Below are 19,856 nucleotides of genomic sequence, written 5' to 3'. Positions count from 1 at the left end.
TATCTATTTCTATTTAAGGGATTAAATAGTTTAACAGTAACTTTTTTGTGTGTGGCAAGTGGTGAATGAGATGTTTCTAATTATCCTTCCACTTGAAATATTACCGTGTTACAACTGGATGGGAATCAGTATCCATAATATATATAAAGAACATCTTACAATGCATTTCTATTAGCTAAACATAACTATAACTGCTGTATGCATAGGAAAATTAAGAACATTACTGAAAAAGTTTTGCATTTAGAACTGAACCACTGAGGAAGAAATATAGCACGTAAGACTGGGAAATGACAACTGTTTATGGACCAGCTTCTGAAAAATCCCACTAAACACATACTTAAAATTTGATCCTAGGCCCTTTAGAGAACTAGCACGTCTCATTCTTTCCCAAATTTTTTTCTTTTTTTTTTTTACTTCTAAATTGAAAGAAGGAAATTATTTTTTTATTTCTTGCCTCAATCTATTCCTCAACTTTACATGAAGCCACTCATAAAAGATACTTTCCTTGCCCCTCTACCCAATCTGAAATGAACACTACTGAAAAGTTTTTCTGTATAACACAAATGAAAAGCACTGATATTTTAAAAACTGTAAATGCCAAAATCTGTTCCACTGGATATCTCTAAATGAAGGGTTACCTGATGCAGCAGATGAAACTGAGACATAATTATACAGCTTAAACTTACCTCCAAAGTTAAAAATATTTCCCAATTCTCTGTATAATTTTAAATATTGCATCTTTCCCATTATTAACTTCTAGCAAATTTAGACATCAACAAATATTGTCAGTTCAGTGAGTTGCTGTTGTTGGGTTTTCTTTGTTTATGTTTTTAAAGTGTCATAGTTTCATTCATGTCTCCTGACTTCCAGGCGATCTTCCCAGAGAACTGCTCATTTTAGTAAGGAGTCACTCTGAGAGTCCAAAATAAAAGATCAAGCCTGGATTATGTTGTAAACACTAGGTTAGAGAAAGTCACTGCCCTYGAGGCTTTCTGAAGCCAGATGCAGCTGACAAAAAGAGATCCAGAAGTCTGGGGAAGTAACACATCTATGGCCACACAGATGTATCATGGCAGGGCCAAGTCTGCAGAGTCCCAGTCGAACGTTGTCCTATCTGCCCTGGGCGTGTACGGAGGAAGAGGAGACAGAGGCAGGCAGCAAGCCTTCCCTACATGTACGCGCCCCATGCTGGGCTTTTTTCTTCCCAGGCTTCAGCTGATAATCACTGGCTTTAGTGAGAAGAATATTTCACAAGCTGGCCATCAAATATTTTTTGGCCTCTTGAGAATTTACCACAGGAWAATCCTGAACATGTCAAGACTCAGCAAAATGACCATCACAAGGAGCTTTTTCTTGAAAGCAGCTTTATAATGATTTAGGTGATTAACAGGTTACGCACTGCAATGAGTCAATTCAATCTTTCATGACCAGTTCATGCRATTCTCTTCTGGCCTGACTTAGTTCAGGAGTGAATGATCACAAGCCTCATGTGACTCAGGACCTCTGGGCAGGCTGCCTGTGCTCTAGAGGCAGCACAACACCACAATCTGCAGKTTCTAATGGATACTATTTTGAAAGTACTGTGAAAATATGTCCACTATTCACAGGTTTCATCAAAAAGCAAACTAAAGAGCTGTAGAGCCTCTTTCCTGTTAATATAAAGGATACACTCCCATTCACACAGTGGGCGACACCTCAACAGTCCTTCTCCATCCMCTCTGTGGTTAAGGCATGCCCCACTGGGGAGAGAACTTTCTGCTAGTAGATCGATTCAAGTTCAGCCACAAAATGSTGCTTTGCCATGCACAACAAGCAGACAAATTTTATTTTGATGTTGTTGTACAGGCATGAAGATCCTAGGGTTCTCAAGTAAGGATACTGGGGCAGCCTACATTCACTTGCACAAGGAGTGGGGTTGTGTGTAGTGAAGAGACATCCTGATTTCATCATTTTCAATTCTAGTTGTCTAATTCCCACTAAAGACTCCCTACAGCAGTGCTTCCAAGTTTACTTTAGGTGGCTCTTGCTCTGCCTGTCTTCCTCATTCCAGACATTAATGTTTCCCCAGACCTGTGGCACTGCAGGTCTGCATGCTGACAAAAGGAAAAGCAAAGAGCATGATCTATTCAGCAGTGTGGCCCAAGAAGAAGCTGTTGTTTCCTTCAGTATCACTACAGCTGAGCCTATGACACAAAACTCCCATCCACATTAAGCAAATGTTACAGAGAATCAAATGTTTAACCAGGTCAAGCCACACAGCTCTCAGGCTCAGCTCATCTGGGACCCAGATTCACCTCCCAAACCTGGGGACTGTTCTTAGCAGCACGAGTTTGATACTTAGCAGCACTTGCGAGTGAAAAAGATGGAAGTGCCTGTCCCKCTGTCATTCTCAAACACATTACTACTAGCTGCTTCCCTGCCTGCGCGAGATCTACTGGCTAGGGCACATCAGAGCAAAAGCCTGCAAAGCCATAGTTCCTCCTAAGAGCTTGCATCATGCATGTATACACTGTGTTATCTAGACTTTGTCCCACCTACTGAAACACAGCCATGTAAAAAAGGAAAATGGTGAGGTAAGAAACACAGCTCCTGAAAAATGAAGTTACTGAAAGCTCTGCTTAAACACTCAAGTACCAGAATGCCTTCAGAGATTTCCATGGCCTCTCTAGTCACCAGTACCATTCACACTGTGACATGGTGATGGTCACTTAAGCTGCTACCAATGAGAGTTATCTGTGTTGACTCCTGAGAAAAAGAAGAAATAAAAGAAAAGAGATGGCTTGGTGGAATAGCTGGAAAAGAGCACTGAATGGCACACACAGGAAGCAGCACAAGGAAGACAGTGCAGGGGGAAAAACAGAGCTGAGAAAGAAAACAGAACGTGGGATAGATAAGGGGGGAAAAGGCAAGAAGTTTATACATCCCCATGCACCAGTCTGGCTTTGMGCAGTGTCTCAGCTACCTGACGCAGAAAGGAAGTGCTTCCAACCAGGTTTTCTGGTTCAAACAAAGCTATAGATGAGCACCTTGCAGTTCCCCTGCAGCCTGCCAGGACCTGGACTAAGCCACTAAAATAAACTGATCATACATGCTGGTACAGCCAGAAGCACTTCTTACAGTGAAGGATGGGTAAGTAATATGAAAATCATTAATTTGTAAGAATTTCTGGGTTTGGTTTGGTTTCTACTACAAGCTTTTACCCTTGTATGTTTTAAATTTTGCGGTTTAGACACAAACTGATTCAGAAGAAAAATGAGCGTGATGTGAGCTGGTACAAGGAAATGGTAAGGAAAATCTGTGAGACGTGTCAGAGCGATAATGGGTCAGTATTTAAATGCTGTTCAGGCAAAACTAAATTCTTGGACAATTTACGATAGCCATTGTAAATTTTCATCTCCCACCTGCAAAATTTAACAAGAGCAGCAGGTTTGCAGCCAGAAGGTGTTACAATGCAGATTTCTTGGCTTTGGGAATGAGTTTTTTGATATGAAGGAAGATGATTCTGTCCTTCTCCCATAACAATCTAAGGCTGCTGCTGTTAAAGCATTCTAGAGGAGCTAAGAGCCCAAATAGTATATTGGCTTTTAAAGATGTGCACTTAAACACTTCGAAATCCTTTGCACAAACCACTCATAYTAGAGACAGAAGACAAGACATGAGGAACAGACCTGCTGAGCAGCCAGGGGCCACTTTAAGAGCAGCAAGTCAGGCTAATAACTCTTGACAGTCTGTATCAAAAACGTCCATATTCTGTCATTTCTTATAGCCCGGTCTGGTTGATTGAGGACAGACCCCGCCAGCCACTGAGCACCCCAACTACCCAAAGGGAACAGGACTGGAGAGTGTAAGTGCCTGAAACACAGAGACGAGCTCACCTGATGGGTTCTGCTTACATCGCTTTTCTTTAGGTTTTTCTGTCCCCGAATGAACAGCTGTAATTGTGGTGAATGCTTGGATTAGTACAGGATTGATCCCCATTGCATAATACCCAGTATTTTAGTAACAAACAGCTTTTTTTCCCATTCAGAATCACCCACTCTGCTATACTGCACATGAGTTTTCCAGTACCACTCCATTCCTTTTTCATATAGTTCCAGAAGACACCTCATGTGCTCCAGAGGCAGATATAACCCCCAAACAGATGCTGTGTAACCTTCTCCAAAGAAAAATTCCTTCCTAACCCCTGGCAGTTCTTAGAGGAGACATCTCTGTCTCTTACATTGTCTCACTTATTCCAGCTAGTGGCAACATGAACTCCACATGATTTAGTCCTCTTGAAAGGGAAGGCCAGTCTTTTCTGCTGGCATATGACTTATCTTTGCATCAAGATGCTGAAATGACATTATATCTGGTATGCCTGTTATACTCCAGTTAGGGAGCATAACAGTGGTGGTGTCCCACTTGAAGGCAGGGAAATATGCAGACGGGATGAAAGTAAGTTCTGGCAAAGAAAACTCTATAAATGACATATCTAAATGAAACTGTCTAGGCTAGGGGGTTATATTCAGTTACTACCACTTGGACTTAAAACTCAACGGAAACCCAGAAAGTAGAGTAAATTTKAATTCCTTCTATCATGTGTACTCTGTTCTCACATCCATACATCATCCTTAACTGTGATTTCCATGTAGCAAACTCACAAACAGCTGGATTCCAGTTACAGTGAAGTGTAACTATATTGCCACATTTAGAATCACTGTAATATGCAAACTGCTATTCTATTTATAGTTCTCAGAACTCTCTTTGATTGTTGAAAATGGCTTTGCTTCACGAGGACTTCACTGATGCACAGACAAAGAACAAATACTGCTTTACCTCTACCCATACTCACCCTTCTTCGTATTTTTGCTCCTCATTAAAAAGACTATGTTAAAGTACCTGGACCTTGGGAGAAGGATCCCCACATCACAATTCGTACAGGCTCTGGAGTGCCAGGAACCTGGGGAGGATTGGGAAGAGGACAACACCCTTGGAAGCCTAACTGCCTGCAAGCTTTAAAGAAAGTACCCAGCATAYAAACAATCACCGACCACAGCTGAATCCTGCCCTGGAGAGACGTGGTAAGTAACAGCACGACGGAATGAACACACTTACCACTGGAGTTCTGAGAATTGCTGTTTGTTTCTTCAAAGTTGTTTTGCCCTTTGCCTTCCACTCTCCTGCTGAAAGCACTTTCTGCTGGGTGGAGAACAAAGCATGGATGGTGACTGGTCAATTCTGGATACAGGATCACACAAAGAGGCAGACAACATGCTCCTGCGCCATATAATTGTATACCCTGAACACAGCAAAAAGGTTAAATACTTCATTTTGGAGGCAAATGGGCCAGATTCATTGAAGGGATAACGGGTAGATTTTTTTTTTTTTTTTTACATTGTCTTCTGGCAGAGGTGGCCTGGAGTGGCTCCTAGAGAAACCAGGAACACCAGTCCTGATTGAACCATTTTTTTTTTTTTTTTTTTACATTGTCTTCTGGCAGAGGTGGCCTGGAGTGGCTCCTAGAGAAACCAGGAACACCAGTCCTGATTGAACCAGAAGGGTCATGGCTTCCTCGYCCCCCTCCCCAAAAAACCTTTATCTTACCCTTCCTAACACAATAAGCAGTCCTCAAAGCTTCTGRCACAGGTGACTAGGCCTACAAATTGAACTCGGGTCCTCATCATCACTCATTTAGAGAGTGTCACCCACCGAACATCTCCAGCTCTCCCTGGACATCCTAGTCATCAGCATTCCTTTCCCAAATATTCTCCCTGAAAACTTCAAATGGAGGACTGATGGGTGGTCTGGGAGTCTGCCCACAACTTCAGGAAAAGGTAATGTATCCTTCAGCCCTTGGTGTTTTCCTCCAGTGAGCTAACTACCTTATCGCTGCCCAAGGCCAAGCAGGCAGGCCCTGCTCCTCCACACTGCACTGTCAGGCAGTGCTCTTGGCCATTCACCTGCTTCACACACTTGGGCATCAGTGCAAGGCAACTCCCCTGTAACTAAGGGGAGGACTCTCTCACAATATCCAGAGGCAGTTCATGATCCTGGCAGTACCTGCAGTGTCCTGAAACCTCACTGCACAGCACAGCTGAGGCACCTCTCATCCTTCTCAAGCTGAAGTCCCTTAGCACAAATTCAACAGCACAAATAGTGTGTCTTCTCTCCCTTTAACTGTTTTTGCAGTATTTAGGCACTGTATTTTCCATCGTGACCGAAAGCATCAACTAGAAACTAACAAAATGAAAGGTGAACTTGCCAAACTAATGCATGTGGTCCATGCTACACATACTCTTCCCATATAATGACTCATCCAAGGAGTCCACTATCTCCCAGAGGTCTCATATGAATGTGGTCCAACAAGGCTCTGTTAGGCTCAGCAGCATGCAAATTGTATAGCAAGGGAGTTTGGGGAAAGAAGTCTTTAATGCATAAACGTCAGTGACACGAAATTCTCCTGAAGATTGTTTCAGATCATTATTTTAATACATAATTCTGTGAACTGCCAAGCAGTCAGAATCTCTGTCCTGTCATTCATAAACAGGTCCCAGGTACTTGCATGGCCTCCTTGCAATGAAGCATGGCTTAGATAAAGGGCTTTACACCTCACTTTGGCTGTAAGAGACCTGAACTGCATGAAGCTCCCAGCCCATGAATACAGCCTCGTCTGTCCTTAGTGTGAATAACTAACTACTGACTGGTCAAAACCTTCCAGTGCTGAACAGGCTCCTTGAATTCTCCAACTATTACATTCCTGATTGTTCCCAAAATACAGGAAAACAGGAGAACTTGTTAATCAATTCAGTAGTTACACAGAATCACATAAAACAGGGCTGAAAAGGACCAGGAGACATTATCTCATCCATACCCCTTCACAGATAAGCGATAAGAATGAGAGGCCTTAAGCAACTGGCAAATCAGATGGCACAGTGGGAAGAGCAGACTGTGGCAAAATGGATTAAACTATCCTTTCCGCTCCACCTCCAAGAGACCCGGGTTCAAATCCTGGCTTAAGTCACAAGTGCAAGCAAGTTGGAAGCCTCCAAAGACATTCAGAAGAAAAATTACATGGTGTTTTTTCTCTCAACTCCTATGCTTTTTATTTTGGCCAATCTGGCAGTGAGAAAAACAACAGGTCTAATGCTCTGGCACTTGCTCTGTCCTTCCCTAAAGGAAATGGCAGTTTACACAAGTCAGATTGCTCTCTCCTCATATCTGAACCTTTTGCATGCAAAGTAAAACTATCAGCACTGGGAAAATCAGTACTACTCCACTTCATGTCTGTGCAAGTATCACTGGTGGAGTGCTACTCCAATGTCTTTGATACTATTCAGGCCCATATGGAACATCTCTAATCAAAACTCTAGGAAGGCATCCTTTCTGGAGACTGTCTTCCTGATAGGTGTTATGGTCAATGCATTTGTATCAAAAATTCAAGAAGCCGCTCAGACTGCATCTGTGCAAGATGTTGCCTTGAAAGACACCATGCAAATGATGCTACCAAAGAGACATGGCAGACCCTGGGACTAAAACTAGTTTCTTGAAGATCAATGTATCAGGCTCAAGCATCACGTGATTCCTTTCTCCATTTGTGAGAGAATAGCTCTAACTTTTACTTTTACATTGATATACTTTTTGATTAGAGAAGTAARAAAAAAAATCCCATTACTAAAAACATCTCCCAGTTGAGACAGGAGATGAATCTGGCCTCTGACCCAGGAAGACTCCTATTTAGGCTCTTTCTGCTTGTGTAAGAGACATGAAACTAGAAGAAGCTGTCATAAGTTCAGATAAACAATGAAAAAGATTCCTCAGCTTGAACTCCTAACTTGGTATAACTAGATGGACCTCAAATTAGTAATAAAATAAAATGAATAAGAGCTGCAATAACAACAAGGAATTTCATGACCCACAAACTACAGGAAGACAGGTCATTCACTGTAATATCTGGTAACTGCAGATGTGTATGTCATCTAACAAAAATATCCTTGTTCAGCATACTGTGGTCTCTCCTACCACAGCCACCTACCTGTGCTTTTTGACTTCTGTCCATGCCAGACATTTTGGGGGCATTTAAACAGAAGGTGATTAACTAGCCTTTCTTCTGTACTTAGATGGAATATATATCTACCAATAACACAGATTTAAGTGAATGCTTCCCTGCTTTGTGGAAAGGTGAACTGTATGTCTGTCACCTTATTTATTAATAGTTATTTTTGAGGGYTCTTTTTTTAATATATATTTGATTTCATTTGGAAGGAGCAAGTGGGGACATGCRAAGGAGTAACTCTTATAATGGTGTCAGAAGACTCCAGTTACAGTCCTGCACCATTCATTTTGCTGCTGGAGCCCAGCTTATCTCTTGGTAGTTCCTGTGAAGAATGGAGGACTGTGAAAACACCTGTACTCCATTCCATTTGACCTTCTCCAGGCACAGGCCTAACCCTGAAAATATCATCTGAGWGAAACAAAAGCCAAACAAAACTGAAAACAAAACAAAAATCCCCATACTTGACAAGCCACTAAGCCAGTCTTGGTCAGGAAGCTCTCCTCAGTTTGTGACACCAGGATTTGAAACAGGGTCTTTTGTGCCTTGTCAGTAGCATGATGCTTTAAAAAATACTTGCCACTGGAAAGAGGTTGAAAAGACCTACTGCTAATCTAAATTTTCATTTGTATTGTGCCAAAGGATATAATCCCCTCAACTGCTTCTGGGAATAGCTTTCCTAGGACAGTCATGGATGGAGCAGACTGAGTCCAGGAAGGGTCATAACGCCAACCCAGGGCAGGATTGGACATTAAGCAGTTAAGAAAGTTGATGGTAGAAAGGCAATTGGTACCTGTGATGGCCTTGCTTCCTGGGGATCCAGAATTTGGAGCGCGGAACATCTGGGATTGGGATGCCGGTGGGACACCGGTGGGGGTGCGGTGCAGGAGGGTGGAACATCGGTTTATTGAAGGCGGTGTTTTTTTGCTGGATTGGCTCGCCTGTGTCTTCACTGCCACGAAGAGTGGAGATCGAGAGAACTCTGGATATGAACACTCAGAACTAGTGCCTGGATAGTCAGTCAGCTCCCAGACCATGTATCTTCCGGGAGGATTGCTTTCTAATAGCCATGCTCATGAATCCCTTGCATGGGGACCTGCAGAGACTATGGATCCACTGATCCCATATAACAAAATTGTTTTCCCATCACCCAAAGGGACAGATTCCTAAAGCTTATTAGTTCCCCTCCACACCTTTAACTGTTACATGACCAACCCACTTCTCCTCCAGTAGGAATCACCCCATCCATCCAGGAATCCTAGTTGATTRCCATGGTGTGTCTGGGGCGTACCTGTACCCCTGTGCTCTATTTTTACTTCAGTAAGTCTAAACCTGCAGAGCAGGTTTCTAATATGCTACTCAAGAGCTCTAAATGGGGAGAAGGTTAAATCTTTTATCCTTGAGCCTTACATATGTCCTAGAGATGTCCAGCTACATTCCTTGTCTCTCTAACCGAATATAAAGAAAAATGGGTTGTTGGTAATGGGAGGGAAGTATGAGGAAGAGTTYTCATCCTGTAGGTCAGGAGAGGTCTTTTGGCTCCCATCTCCAGACAAGTGCTGGTGAGTCATAGAAAAATTCTGAGTATTACTGTGATATACTCTTCAAATGTACCCCAATCTACAAGAAGACATTTCAGTCTCTGCAATGCACAGTGAGGATTATCAGGAATTTTCAATGCCAAAAGTCATATGAAAACTTTTTGGAAGCACAGCCCTTTGTCCAGTCCCATTGGATGAATTCAAAAAAAAATCATTCACAAAAATGGAGAAACCACCTAAAAACCCCCTTCATTCCTCGGTGGCTTCTTTCATAGAAATTTGGATGTAGCCTCTGAAGCCAAGTCCCACTCCAAGCATCTGCTGTGGAGAATCACTAAGATATAAGGTTCCCATAACCCACTACCAAACTCACTACCATTAATTTCTACACCCAAGTGATACTCTGGAAGCCTAAACTTGAAGAGATAACAACAGCATCTGTTAACCTTAAGGAGTCTAACTCAGAAATATTTATCTACATTGAGCAATCCTCAATCACAGACTGCCATGGCAGCACAGAAACCTTTCTTTGAAACAGGTGAGAAGAAAAGTCACCCAGGTTAGGACTGGATGCTCATTTGAAAAATCTTGTGAGACATTACAGACCTCACACTGTGAACTGCTCTCATCTTTCCCTGTCAGTGATTGGTAGCATTTGAAAGTGGTGATGTGTACATTCAAAGCAGTCTGCAAAGTGATACTCAAATGAAACAGTATTTGTTTTTTTTTTTTTAATCTGTTACACAGATCCAAGATGTCACTTCTTGTAAATGTTAGTGTACTTCTGCATGAGATCCTACAGAAGGTTTTCTCGCAGTTTAGGTCAAGATACTTCTCTGCTTTGTTTCTGACCAGCTGAATAGGTAGGAGGCTTGCTCTTGCTTCCTAGGCTTCATTTCAATCCCCATGGATAAATCTTCCTCCAGTTGCTGCCAAACTGCCAGTAAATACCTAGTTAGATAGGACAATTTCCTGTGTATATGTCAACTAGTTTCCCAAGAGGCCTATTCCCACCAATTGTTGCTTTATTACCCATCTACACAAACAAGAGAAGCAGTAATCAGCCATCAGCGTCAGCTACAAACAAAGTCATCACAAATCCTCTGCAGCCCAGAGACTGTTCTGTCTCTGGGAGATCTGAAAGGTGAAATCTCAGTACTATGAAGATCTCCAAAAATGGCTTTTTTCCCCAACTTCTTCTTCTTTTTTTTTTTAAGTATCTCATGGCTTGTATCTGGGATAAACAGATTGGCCTCAAATTTGCGATGCAGCAGCAGACCTGACTTTATTCTTGGCCCTCTCCAGGTATAAAGCTCAAATTAAAGCCCAGAGAAAAAGCTGCTCCATCCAACACTAGGTTAAAAAACCTAGTGTTTTTTGATCAGCAAAGCAAGATAGACAGGATCAAAAGAACATTAATTCTAGCAGTCTGGAAGATGCTAAAAATCTGTTGAAGAAAATGTTTTAGTCTTTAGYTCACCAGATGGCAAATTCTTTTTGAAGATTAAGCAACATCCGTAGAGATGATCACATAACTCCTCTGTTCTTGAAGCTAAGTCCTCATTGTGAAATACTCGGCCTCAGGCTGATGAAAAGGCCCAGTTCAAGATATTTATGCAAATAAAAATACTGATTTGCTGAAAGGTTACAAAAGCCTCCTACCTTAAAGTGTGCAGCTAGACAGCAAGACTGGAGACAGCATCATGGACAGACGATCCCGTAACTGTTGCTGTGGAATTTCTTAAACTTTCTCAGAAAGCACCTCAGATTTGCCCCAGTTGAGGCTCATAYATTGGTTAAGGAAGGGCAATTGAGAAGATCAAGCTGTTTGTGCATCCCCATCACAYAGTGTTAGTTTTAGAGAAGGATCAATTCCTCATCCTTTTTCTAAAAATCAGTCACCTGAAGGAAAACCCTCAATCTTCACAAAAAGTGTTTTTAAGTGACTCAAGGGCTAGGAAAATAAGTGCATAATTTAGAGAACAAGTCATGCTGAATAATCTCCAATCACTTGGTAAAATGAGTGCACTGTGCTACAGCCACACAGAAATGGCACATAGTAGGCTAAAAAAGACAGATGATATTCAAACTCCTGCTTGGCAACAGGACACACAGAACACACAGAATTTGGTGGTTGCTGTGTGTGATCATGATGGCTGTAGAGGAGCCTCCAGAGTAAAGCTGTAGACAAAAAGACTGAGACAATCTGTGGGTGTACAAACAGGGCACTCTAAAAGATGATCAGGAAGACAACATTGCCTCTGCATTCTTGCATGGGATCCAGTGCTGGTTCATGTCATTAAAAAAGACTGTTAATAGACTAGAGAATATTCAGAGGAGAAGGCAAGAGGATAAACAGGACAAGAACACCATACCTTACAATGGAAATCTCAAGGCACTCAAGGCAAGCTAAAGAGCTTAACTGGGAGGTTGGTCACTATGGAATGACTTGATGGCAGGGTACACAAAGGTGTAACAAAGGCAGAAATTTGGTAACACGGACTTCCTTCACCTAGCAGACAAAGTTATAAGAAGATCCAGTGTCTGCAAGTTGTAGTTGAATATTTTTAGCTTTAACTTAGTGAGGGTAATAAATCTATCTGCCTAACGGGTTGGTGTATTTTTCCTCACTCTTAACAGCTAGATTGGATGCCTCCCTAAAATGTATACTTCACAGAATCACAGAATGGTTGAGGTTGGAAGGAACCTTTGGACATCATCTAAGTCCAACTCCAACTTGAGCAATTAAATCAAGGCAATCCTATAACCTGTACTAGTCAGTCAGTCCAGATACCATRGCAGTTCCTTCTGGCTTTGGTGTTTTGATAAAACTTCAAAATCTATGTGTGGCAAGCTCTGACAATGAAGGAGATAATCTGGTAGCCATTTCARTATGTCTCTCTGAGAGATGCATAAATCTATTCACTATATAATGGAATAAGTATCAGATTTTATGACTTTGTTTATTCTAGGTAAGTGTTCTGATTAATTGGCATATTAAGTTTTTTCAGAAAAATCTTATCAAAATAGGTATGGAAGTATGGCTGGAATAGCCATTAGGATGGATCAGACAGAATTATACCATCATCTCTGGAAGGATTTGAAGTTTTTCTGGAAAAAAATCCTACCTTTAATGAATATAACGTAAAGAGATTATTTAACAATGGACTGAAATTCAGTACACTGAGCTGAAGCCTCTGGTATTGGAAACAGGACCTTCCACAGGAAAAGCTCTGAGCTCAAATCTATTAAATTCTTAACTTTTTTTATACTTACAAACACCTATTGCCAGTAGAGCTGGATCTGTGTTCTTCTCAGTTTGGCAGCACTCTTAGTAGAAAATAGACCTGCTACCAACAAAGAATCCCTTTCCCTAATGGAAAAGTCATGATAGCAACTGTCTTTTAAGAAATACAGGAAGTGTTTAAATACTTTTGATGAACAATAATCTAGTTTCTTTCATGATAAAAAAAAAAAAGAGTAAYTGAATAGACAGGCTCAGTGAACTTCCTTGAGCATCTCGTATGTCGGGCTAGTAGCAAGGACKGACTGCTCCCTAAGGGACAGGGAGCCAGCAGCCAGGCAAGGGCTCCATCTCAGTGCTCCTACGTGAGATGGTGGTGAGGTACAWCTAAAAGTCCAGATCATCAGGTAAGTCTGTGATGATGAGGCATGTCCGCAGTYAGGCTGGTAAATTAATCCACAGGTCAAGATCAGGATCAGGTCTCGCGAGGATAACAAGGGTCAGATAAAACCAAGTGATTGCTGCACACGTTCATACAGGGGCAAGACAGGGCCAAGGTCAAGCTGGGAAGTCAATCAATGGGTCAGGGTCCAGATCAACAAGGTTCTCGGCCAGGCACGGGCATAGCTGTGGCTGAGCTAGAGACCAGCAGGAGTAGGAGTAGAGTGGAGCTCAGTGGGAGTACAGTGTAGCTGTGGCAGGGAYTGAGGTCCTGGCCTCAGCATGAGGCTTCCTGACTCATGCACAGGGGATGTGGGTGGAGGCCCCAGATGATGCTGGTCAGGACCATTAAGGCCTATTTGTGCTCTCAATGTCCTGATAACATGTTAGCTTTTTGTCCTGGAAGCAASGGATGTGGATAGCTGTGGAGATTTTAGAGCTCTCAGCACACACTTCTGTGACTGCAGTCTGTTTCTGTGCCTGCAGTTACCAGGARAGGATGTGGCAAGCATGTACTCCTAAAGCCTGAACTTGGCAAGCTAAAATCCACTCTCTGGGGCTTTTCTAGCCAGCCCATGTTCTGAATGCACTGGTTTTTCTCCGCACTGTAAACAGACAGTCTAAGAGCATGCACAATAGCACAGCCATCTCCCAATGTGGCTGAATCAGTTCCATCTTACAGAGCAGACAGAGCCTTGAGAAGGGCTGAAAGAGGCCTCTGAACCTTCCCAAGTGCACCTGTGTTCAGAAACATTTCTAAAACTGGGACAAGGAATGTGCCTGCAGTTCAGTTTGTTGSAGAAAAGCCTCCAACATCCTTCTTAGAAGGGATGAATAGGCCTCTGGTGGCCATGAGTAAAAAAAACAGCATAGAGATGTATTCTAAAATAGTAAAAGCTCAATTTCAAGCATAAGAAAGTGCCCCTTCTCCTCACTAACAAAGGATGACTTTTGAAGCAGACATTTGGCATTAACAATTCCAGGGACTCACATAGCAGAGCTGTTTTCCAGAGAATAGATATTCCGTAGCACTGACCAAAAATTATCCTGGAAGGCCCCACGGACCCTGCAAAACAGGAGTCCTTGTTTAGCCCTTTTCAATAATTTTTGAATAATTATAGCAGAAAACCAGAAAGACAGACTCCGGAAGGGAAGCATGGACTCAAGCAGACAGACCCAGAAAGTTGGATTGGTAACACTGAAGCTCCTTCCTTACCTGCTCCCACTAAGGCTAACATTTCAGCATTTGCCTCATGATCACAAGAACAAGGCCAGGGTAAAGACAGAGKCTTATCTTTACTTCTTCTGATTGTTAGGGAATGAGAAAAGCCAGTTTTGCACTGCATCAAAAGCTAGKTTTTTCTTACAGCTACCTCATAGGACCTTGGTCTATAGGAAGAGCAGAGTACAAGCAGTAGAAAGGCAAATATRTTCTGGACAGTCTGCCTTGGGAGATAACGAAACCTTCTCCTGTATGCTCACTAGGGTTTGTGATTTGCCACTGTAAATCATAAACCTGACCGGTCATGGCAACCAGGAGAGCACAAAATGCAAAAATTGTCTGTSGAGGAGAAGGCTAAAGCTTATGAAAATAGTATCTTGAGTGGAAGTGTCTTCAGAGTTAAAGAAAGGATTGGAAGCCCTCTGCACATGTTCTCTCAGTGACTGCTGGCTCTGGCCTGCAGCAGAGGGCAACTCTTTCGCAATGGCAAATGCAGAAACTATGGTGCTAGAATGGCATCTATCCCAGTCTTCAACAATGAGCCCCTCTCCTCCTAAATTGATGGCTACTGGAGAATCCACACCATCCTGCATGACAAATTCTTGCTCAAGACAGCAGAGGTCTTGACTCGTTAACCTCTCTTTAGGGCCCAGGTTTTCACCCAGCAGCTCTCCTGTACCCAGTGAAATGGCTTTCTGCCTTCCCACATATAATAGTCTCAGATTGCCCTAAATACAGGCCTCCAGCAGCCAAAAAGTGGGCATCAGAGTCACAGGACACACCCTTAGCCTCATACTGGGCAGATGATCCATGGCACTYTGCACAGAAAGAATGGCAGTGTCTGTGTGGTCCATCTGTATCTGCAGTCAGACCCACAYGAACCTCTTCAGGTGAGCAACTCTCACAGAAGACTAGCTGTGCTTTCTGTGCTGGATAGCTTGGGCTGGAACCAGCAGCTGCAGCCTACTGCAGGTGCTTGGGAGGGTAAGAGATAGCCTTAGTGACAAATCCTCTTGAAATGGGATATAATGGGAAGATAAGAATCTGTCCTTGTTGAGCAGAGATTCCAGGCATGGTCCTCACCATATACTGCTCCTTAGCCATACAACTGCTAAGTCCCCTTCACTATCTGCACGAGGTTGGACTAAAGTCACCAGAGCCTTGGTGYTTTAGAGTCCATCTTTACTAGGAGAATGACCTACTGCTGATCATCACCACCACCAGGTTTTCTTAGGACCTGCAAACACCTGCATTAAGAACGCTATCTACATTGGGAGATGGAGGCTGAGGGTGTGAGGATGTTTAGGATTGACTGTAAGATGTGCAGTCATAGGCATTGAGACAGTTCCCTTGGACAGATGGGAGATAAGAAGATTAAATCTGATGGTAGTCACAAAGGCAGTCTGTGCCACATAYCTCTTCCATCATCCTGGTCCACCTCCATGCACCAGAAAACCTACATGGGAGCTGTCAGGAGCCACCAAGTCTTGATTACCTTAAAAGTGATGGCCTGGTGGACTATGTTCCCACTTTACTTCTACGTATACATAAAATCAAAACTACCTTATTATAATAAAACTTAACTAAAGCTGAATTTGGTGAGGGAGGAGCATGTGCTCCCTCTGCTGGCTGTGGATGAGCAGCTAAGGAAGCCCACTAAGCTGATGAGCTAAACTCATCCGTCCTCATCATCAGCCTCAATGCTGGCAGCTGGACAGACACAAAAGAGCAAACAGCAACAATGCTGGCTCATACCATTAAAATCGCAATGTAGCACAGGGTGATGCTATGAAAGAAGCATGAAGTTCAGGAGCAAACAACTTCTCTGCTTACTTTTAAAGCATCCAATACCAGCATGTAGCCAGAATGTATCTCTACTATTTTACTAGAATTTTTCACTGAATTATGCTTAATTGCTCATTATAACCTCCCCTTTGTCTGGAGAGTGCAGATCGTAGTATCCCTCCAGAGTGCAGATCGTGATGTCGTGTAGTATGCTGAGAACTGCCTTTTCCCGAGCTCCCTGAAATAAATATTTCATTGCCTGTGATTTAGTAGCAAGCTGCCACAGTAATTTACATGATTTTGAAAACCAGTTTGAACTCACTGTCTGCAACAGTTTCTCAGAAGCTTGTAAGAATGATGTTTCTCCTCTAGCATGTATATTCACTCATTATTTATGGGAGTCTAGAAAAGTTTGTGCATTGGTTTGTTAAGCACACTTTAGGTACTAGAACTTTCAGTTAAACAACAAAACAAAACATCAAACCCTCAAGAAGAATTGCATGGATTTTGTTAAAAATTCAGTGATTTTATAGACTTAACTAACAGTAATAGTGTCCCACTAAGAGGAGACTCCAGCTTGGTGTTAAAATGCTCTGGTCAGCACATCATCTGGTATCTGCCAGATGCAATCCCACAGGGTCCAATGGAAGGATCCATAAGAATGATAATCTCTACTGCAACCCTCATGTTTATCATCAACCACTGTAAATCATAGTTCATTATGAAATAGATCTTCATCAGGATACTCACTAATAGGTGCATGCAGCGCCACATGTTCTTGGTAGGGAGTGTAATATTTGTACTGCTTGCCACAGAATTCACAGGTGTAATTGCCAGTTTCTGTGAAGATGAAATTAAAAGAAAAGGAAAAAAAAATCAGAAAGGAGGACAGTATTCTCTCATACAACCATCAACTTCTTGACTTCTTATACAAGAACTAGCTAGGTGATAAAAAAAAAAAAAACACCAAAGCATCCTCCCCACACACTGGGAACTTACCTGCCCTATTTYTCACCCACACTTCTCCCTAACAGAGGGATTAAAGCCAATACCCACAGTGACAGACAGAATATAAAAAGTCCAGTAGAACTGAACAAGTTACACAGGTTATCCCAAAATTACAGTAGGTAAGTGTGCAAAACAAGGGAGAGAACCCACTTCTAAAGTCTGTATTACAGATGACACAGTCTTGTCTTCTGGTTACAGACAGCCAGTGATGCATGGATGACAGGAACAATTGAATCAGGAAACAGAATTGTTAACCTTGATTCCTAATTACAGAMCTTTTATATTGGAATTGCAGATTTATCTTGCAGAAGGAAGAACCTTCCTGCAACAACTGTGCTAATTCCTGCTTTGGGGGTATTGAAATAATGCAGTAATATTATTGTGCAATGGCATGTCCTGTTCCAACCAAATATTAGAAAGTACAGAACCAATAGCAAGCTGCAAACCRAAGTAAAACCCAGGGTTAATCAATTGTTTCTAAAATGGAGGAGATTTCAGAGAGGTGCCTGGGAAAAGTCTGGTCCTTTTTTTTTTCCCCCCCACTCTCCTCTGTTTGATGGATGCATCACAAAGATAGTGTGCAGGCAAWCACCTGTCAGCTCTGCCAACACCTCTCAAGTCCCCCTCTAACAGCTGCCAATTTGCTTTTCTCCTGAATCTTCTCCCTGTAGAGCTCTTGAGCAGAAAACATCACAAGCTGCATTTCTTAGGGCCAGGGCTGCTGGTATTTGGTGTTCATTTGAACCTAGACATATCCCTTCAGCATCCCTGAGGTTCCAGCAGCTCTGTATCATGCAGTTCTCTCTGGTTTTCATAGAGACACTCCAGCTAACACCAAATCAGAAATCTATTGTGCTGTCTCTTTAATCTTTGAAGCTATATAATAATTCATACTTGGACCAATCTTCTGAAATGGTTCCGGCTCCTCCTCCTTCACTTCATCAGCTGCTATCACGGCCTGGTCATAAGGGTCTGCAAGAGAACAGAACCAGCAGAGAGCTGACAACAGCCTCAAGTTTTCCTTCTACAGCTGCATGGGCACTGAATGCTCCTGCATCTGTAATGACATCTCAATCTGTAACAAGATTTCAAGGCATGAATTACAAACACAGTGCCTGCTCTGTCTGACTTGGCCCTCCTCCTCCTCAGGAGCCCCAGGAAGGTTTTCAAGCGCCCTTCCCCAACCCAAAACCATACCTTGCAGTTAACTGATACTAAAAAAGAAAACAAAAACAAAAACAAAAACAAAACCAGAGGAAGATTGAAGAAACACATTTCAAAGACTGATTTCAATTTTCTGATTTTCTTCCAGTGCATCTCCCATTTAAAGATGTTATTCTGTCTGAAAGTGGGCAGGGGAATGCACTTTGCAAGCAAGTCAGCTAACAAATACTGATCAGTGACATTCTACCATCTAACAGCACAGCTAGCAGCAAATGAGAACCCAACCCATTTTAGAAAGTAGTTTAATTTTTGCCTCGAACAATTCACTAAATCACCAGAGACATGAAACACCTGCTTCTCTGATTTCAGAAGCCTGATCAATTGTACGGACAACAAAAGCCTAGTATCTACTAGGGCTGGGCATCAACCTACCAGCTGTACACACTGGAGGAAGTAGAGAGCATGCTCCTCTCCCACTGGAATCAGTGACAAAACTTCCTCGAGTCTTCAACTATAGAATCGGGCCTGCTGTGCCTGAATTATTGAATACTTGAAAAGGTTTGTGAAATAAAGCACACAAAGGATCTCAGCTTACCTGCCCGGTTTTCTGGGGCCCCTTCCACACTAAAAACTAACACAGAATAGAAGAAGGAGGGGAAGAAACAAAACAAAAATTAAATCCTCTTAAATGGCCTTGTTTTCTTCCTGTATTTCACACACTGCTTCAGCATATTTGAGCCCCACAGAACCAAGCCAGGCTTTTTGCCCCAGTCCCTCTTCCCAGTAGCATCCATATAGGAACTATGTGAGCATGCCCAGCCCTAAAATACATAGATCTTCAAGGCCCCTTTCCTAACACTAACACAGCCCCAAGTGAAGTACAGATGCACAACTGCCTTACATTTGTGTTTGCTGAGATGCAAACAGCCCCTCAGAGGAACTCACACAAATAGTGTCTTTGCAAGACATGTGGCCCTCTCATAACCCTAAGTAAAGTTCTCTGAACTATAGCTATGAAGACACATTTCAGACAGGAGCAGACACATTCAATCTCACAACAGCTTTCAGCCCAAGTAACTTCATTTTGGCTGCCCAGCAGGAGTAATGGAGCTCGCAATGGTGCACTGCAAGAGAACGTCAGCTGTACTTAGAGTATGTTTAGATGTTGATACATTCCAGTTAAAAACAGCAAACCTTTCTGGACCACGRTTGTTGTGCAAAATGTGTGCTTTCTTGAGAGACTCCAGCCACTCAAAATCTCCTGCTTTCTAAGCATCCTATACCTGAAATTCTACCAGGCTTCCCTTCCTGACCATGTAAGGAGCAATACTGATAAGCTTGTGGTATACACTGCCAGGGTTCACAGTATMTGTGGGCTCTGAGTCAGAGAGCTTTAGATGCAGCAAGCATATGCAGACAAGC

The 19,856-nt window shown here is 42.5% G+C and overlaps 1 protein-coding gene across 1 annotated transcript in view; it reads right to left on the bottom strand.

Moving 5' to 3' along the window:
• ZNF618 (zinc finger protein 618) overlaps positions 1-19,856 on the bottom strand; it is a 107,500-nt gene that overhangs the window by 28,478 nt on the left and 59,166 nt on the right. The window contains exons 8-13 of the mRNA XM_085320084.1: positions 19,030-19,065; positions 18,165-18,242; positions 17,013-17,102; positions 8,823-9,011; positions 5,095-5,178; positions 3,876-3,932 (exon numbers count right to left, since the gene is read on the bottom strand). Of these exons, the coding sequence (XP_085176210.1) occupies positions 3,876-3,932; positions 5,095-5,178; positions 8,823-9,011; positions 17,013-17,102; positions 18,165-18,242; positions 19,030-19,065 (534 nt within the window). The remainder of the gene's footprint in view (positions 1-3,875; positions 3,933-5,094; positions 5,179-8,822; positions 9,012-17,012; positions 17,103-18,164; positions 18,243-19,029; positions 19,066-19,856) is intronic.

Source organism: Rhea americana, unplaced genomic scaffold (assembly GCF_003343005.1).
Source record: "Rhea americana isolate MKP2758 unplaced genomic scaffold, rheAme1 scaffold_61, whole genome shotgun sequence".
NCBI classification, from domain to species: Eukaryota; Metazoa; Chordata; class Aves; order Rheiformes; family Rheidae; genus Rhea; species Rhea americana.
Note: the sequence above shows the minus strand (reverse complement) of the source record. Positions and strands in the feature narration are given on the sequence as shown.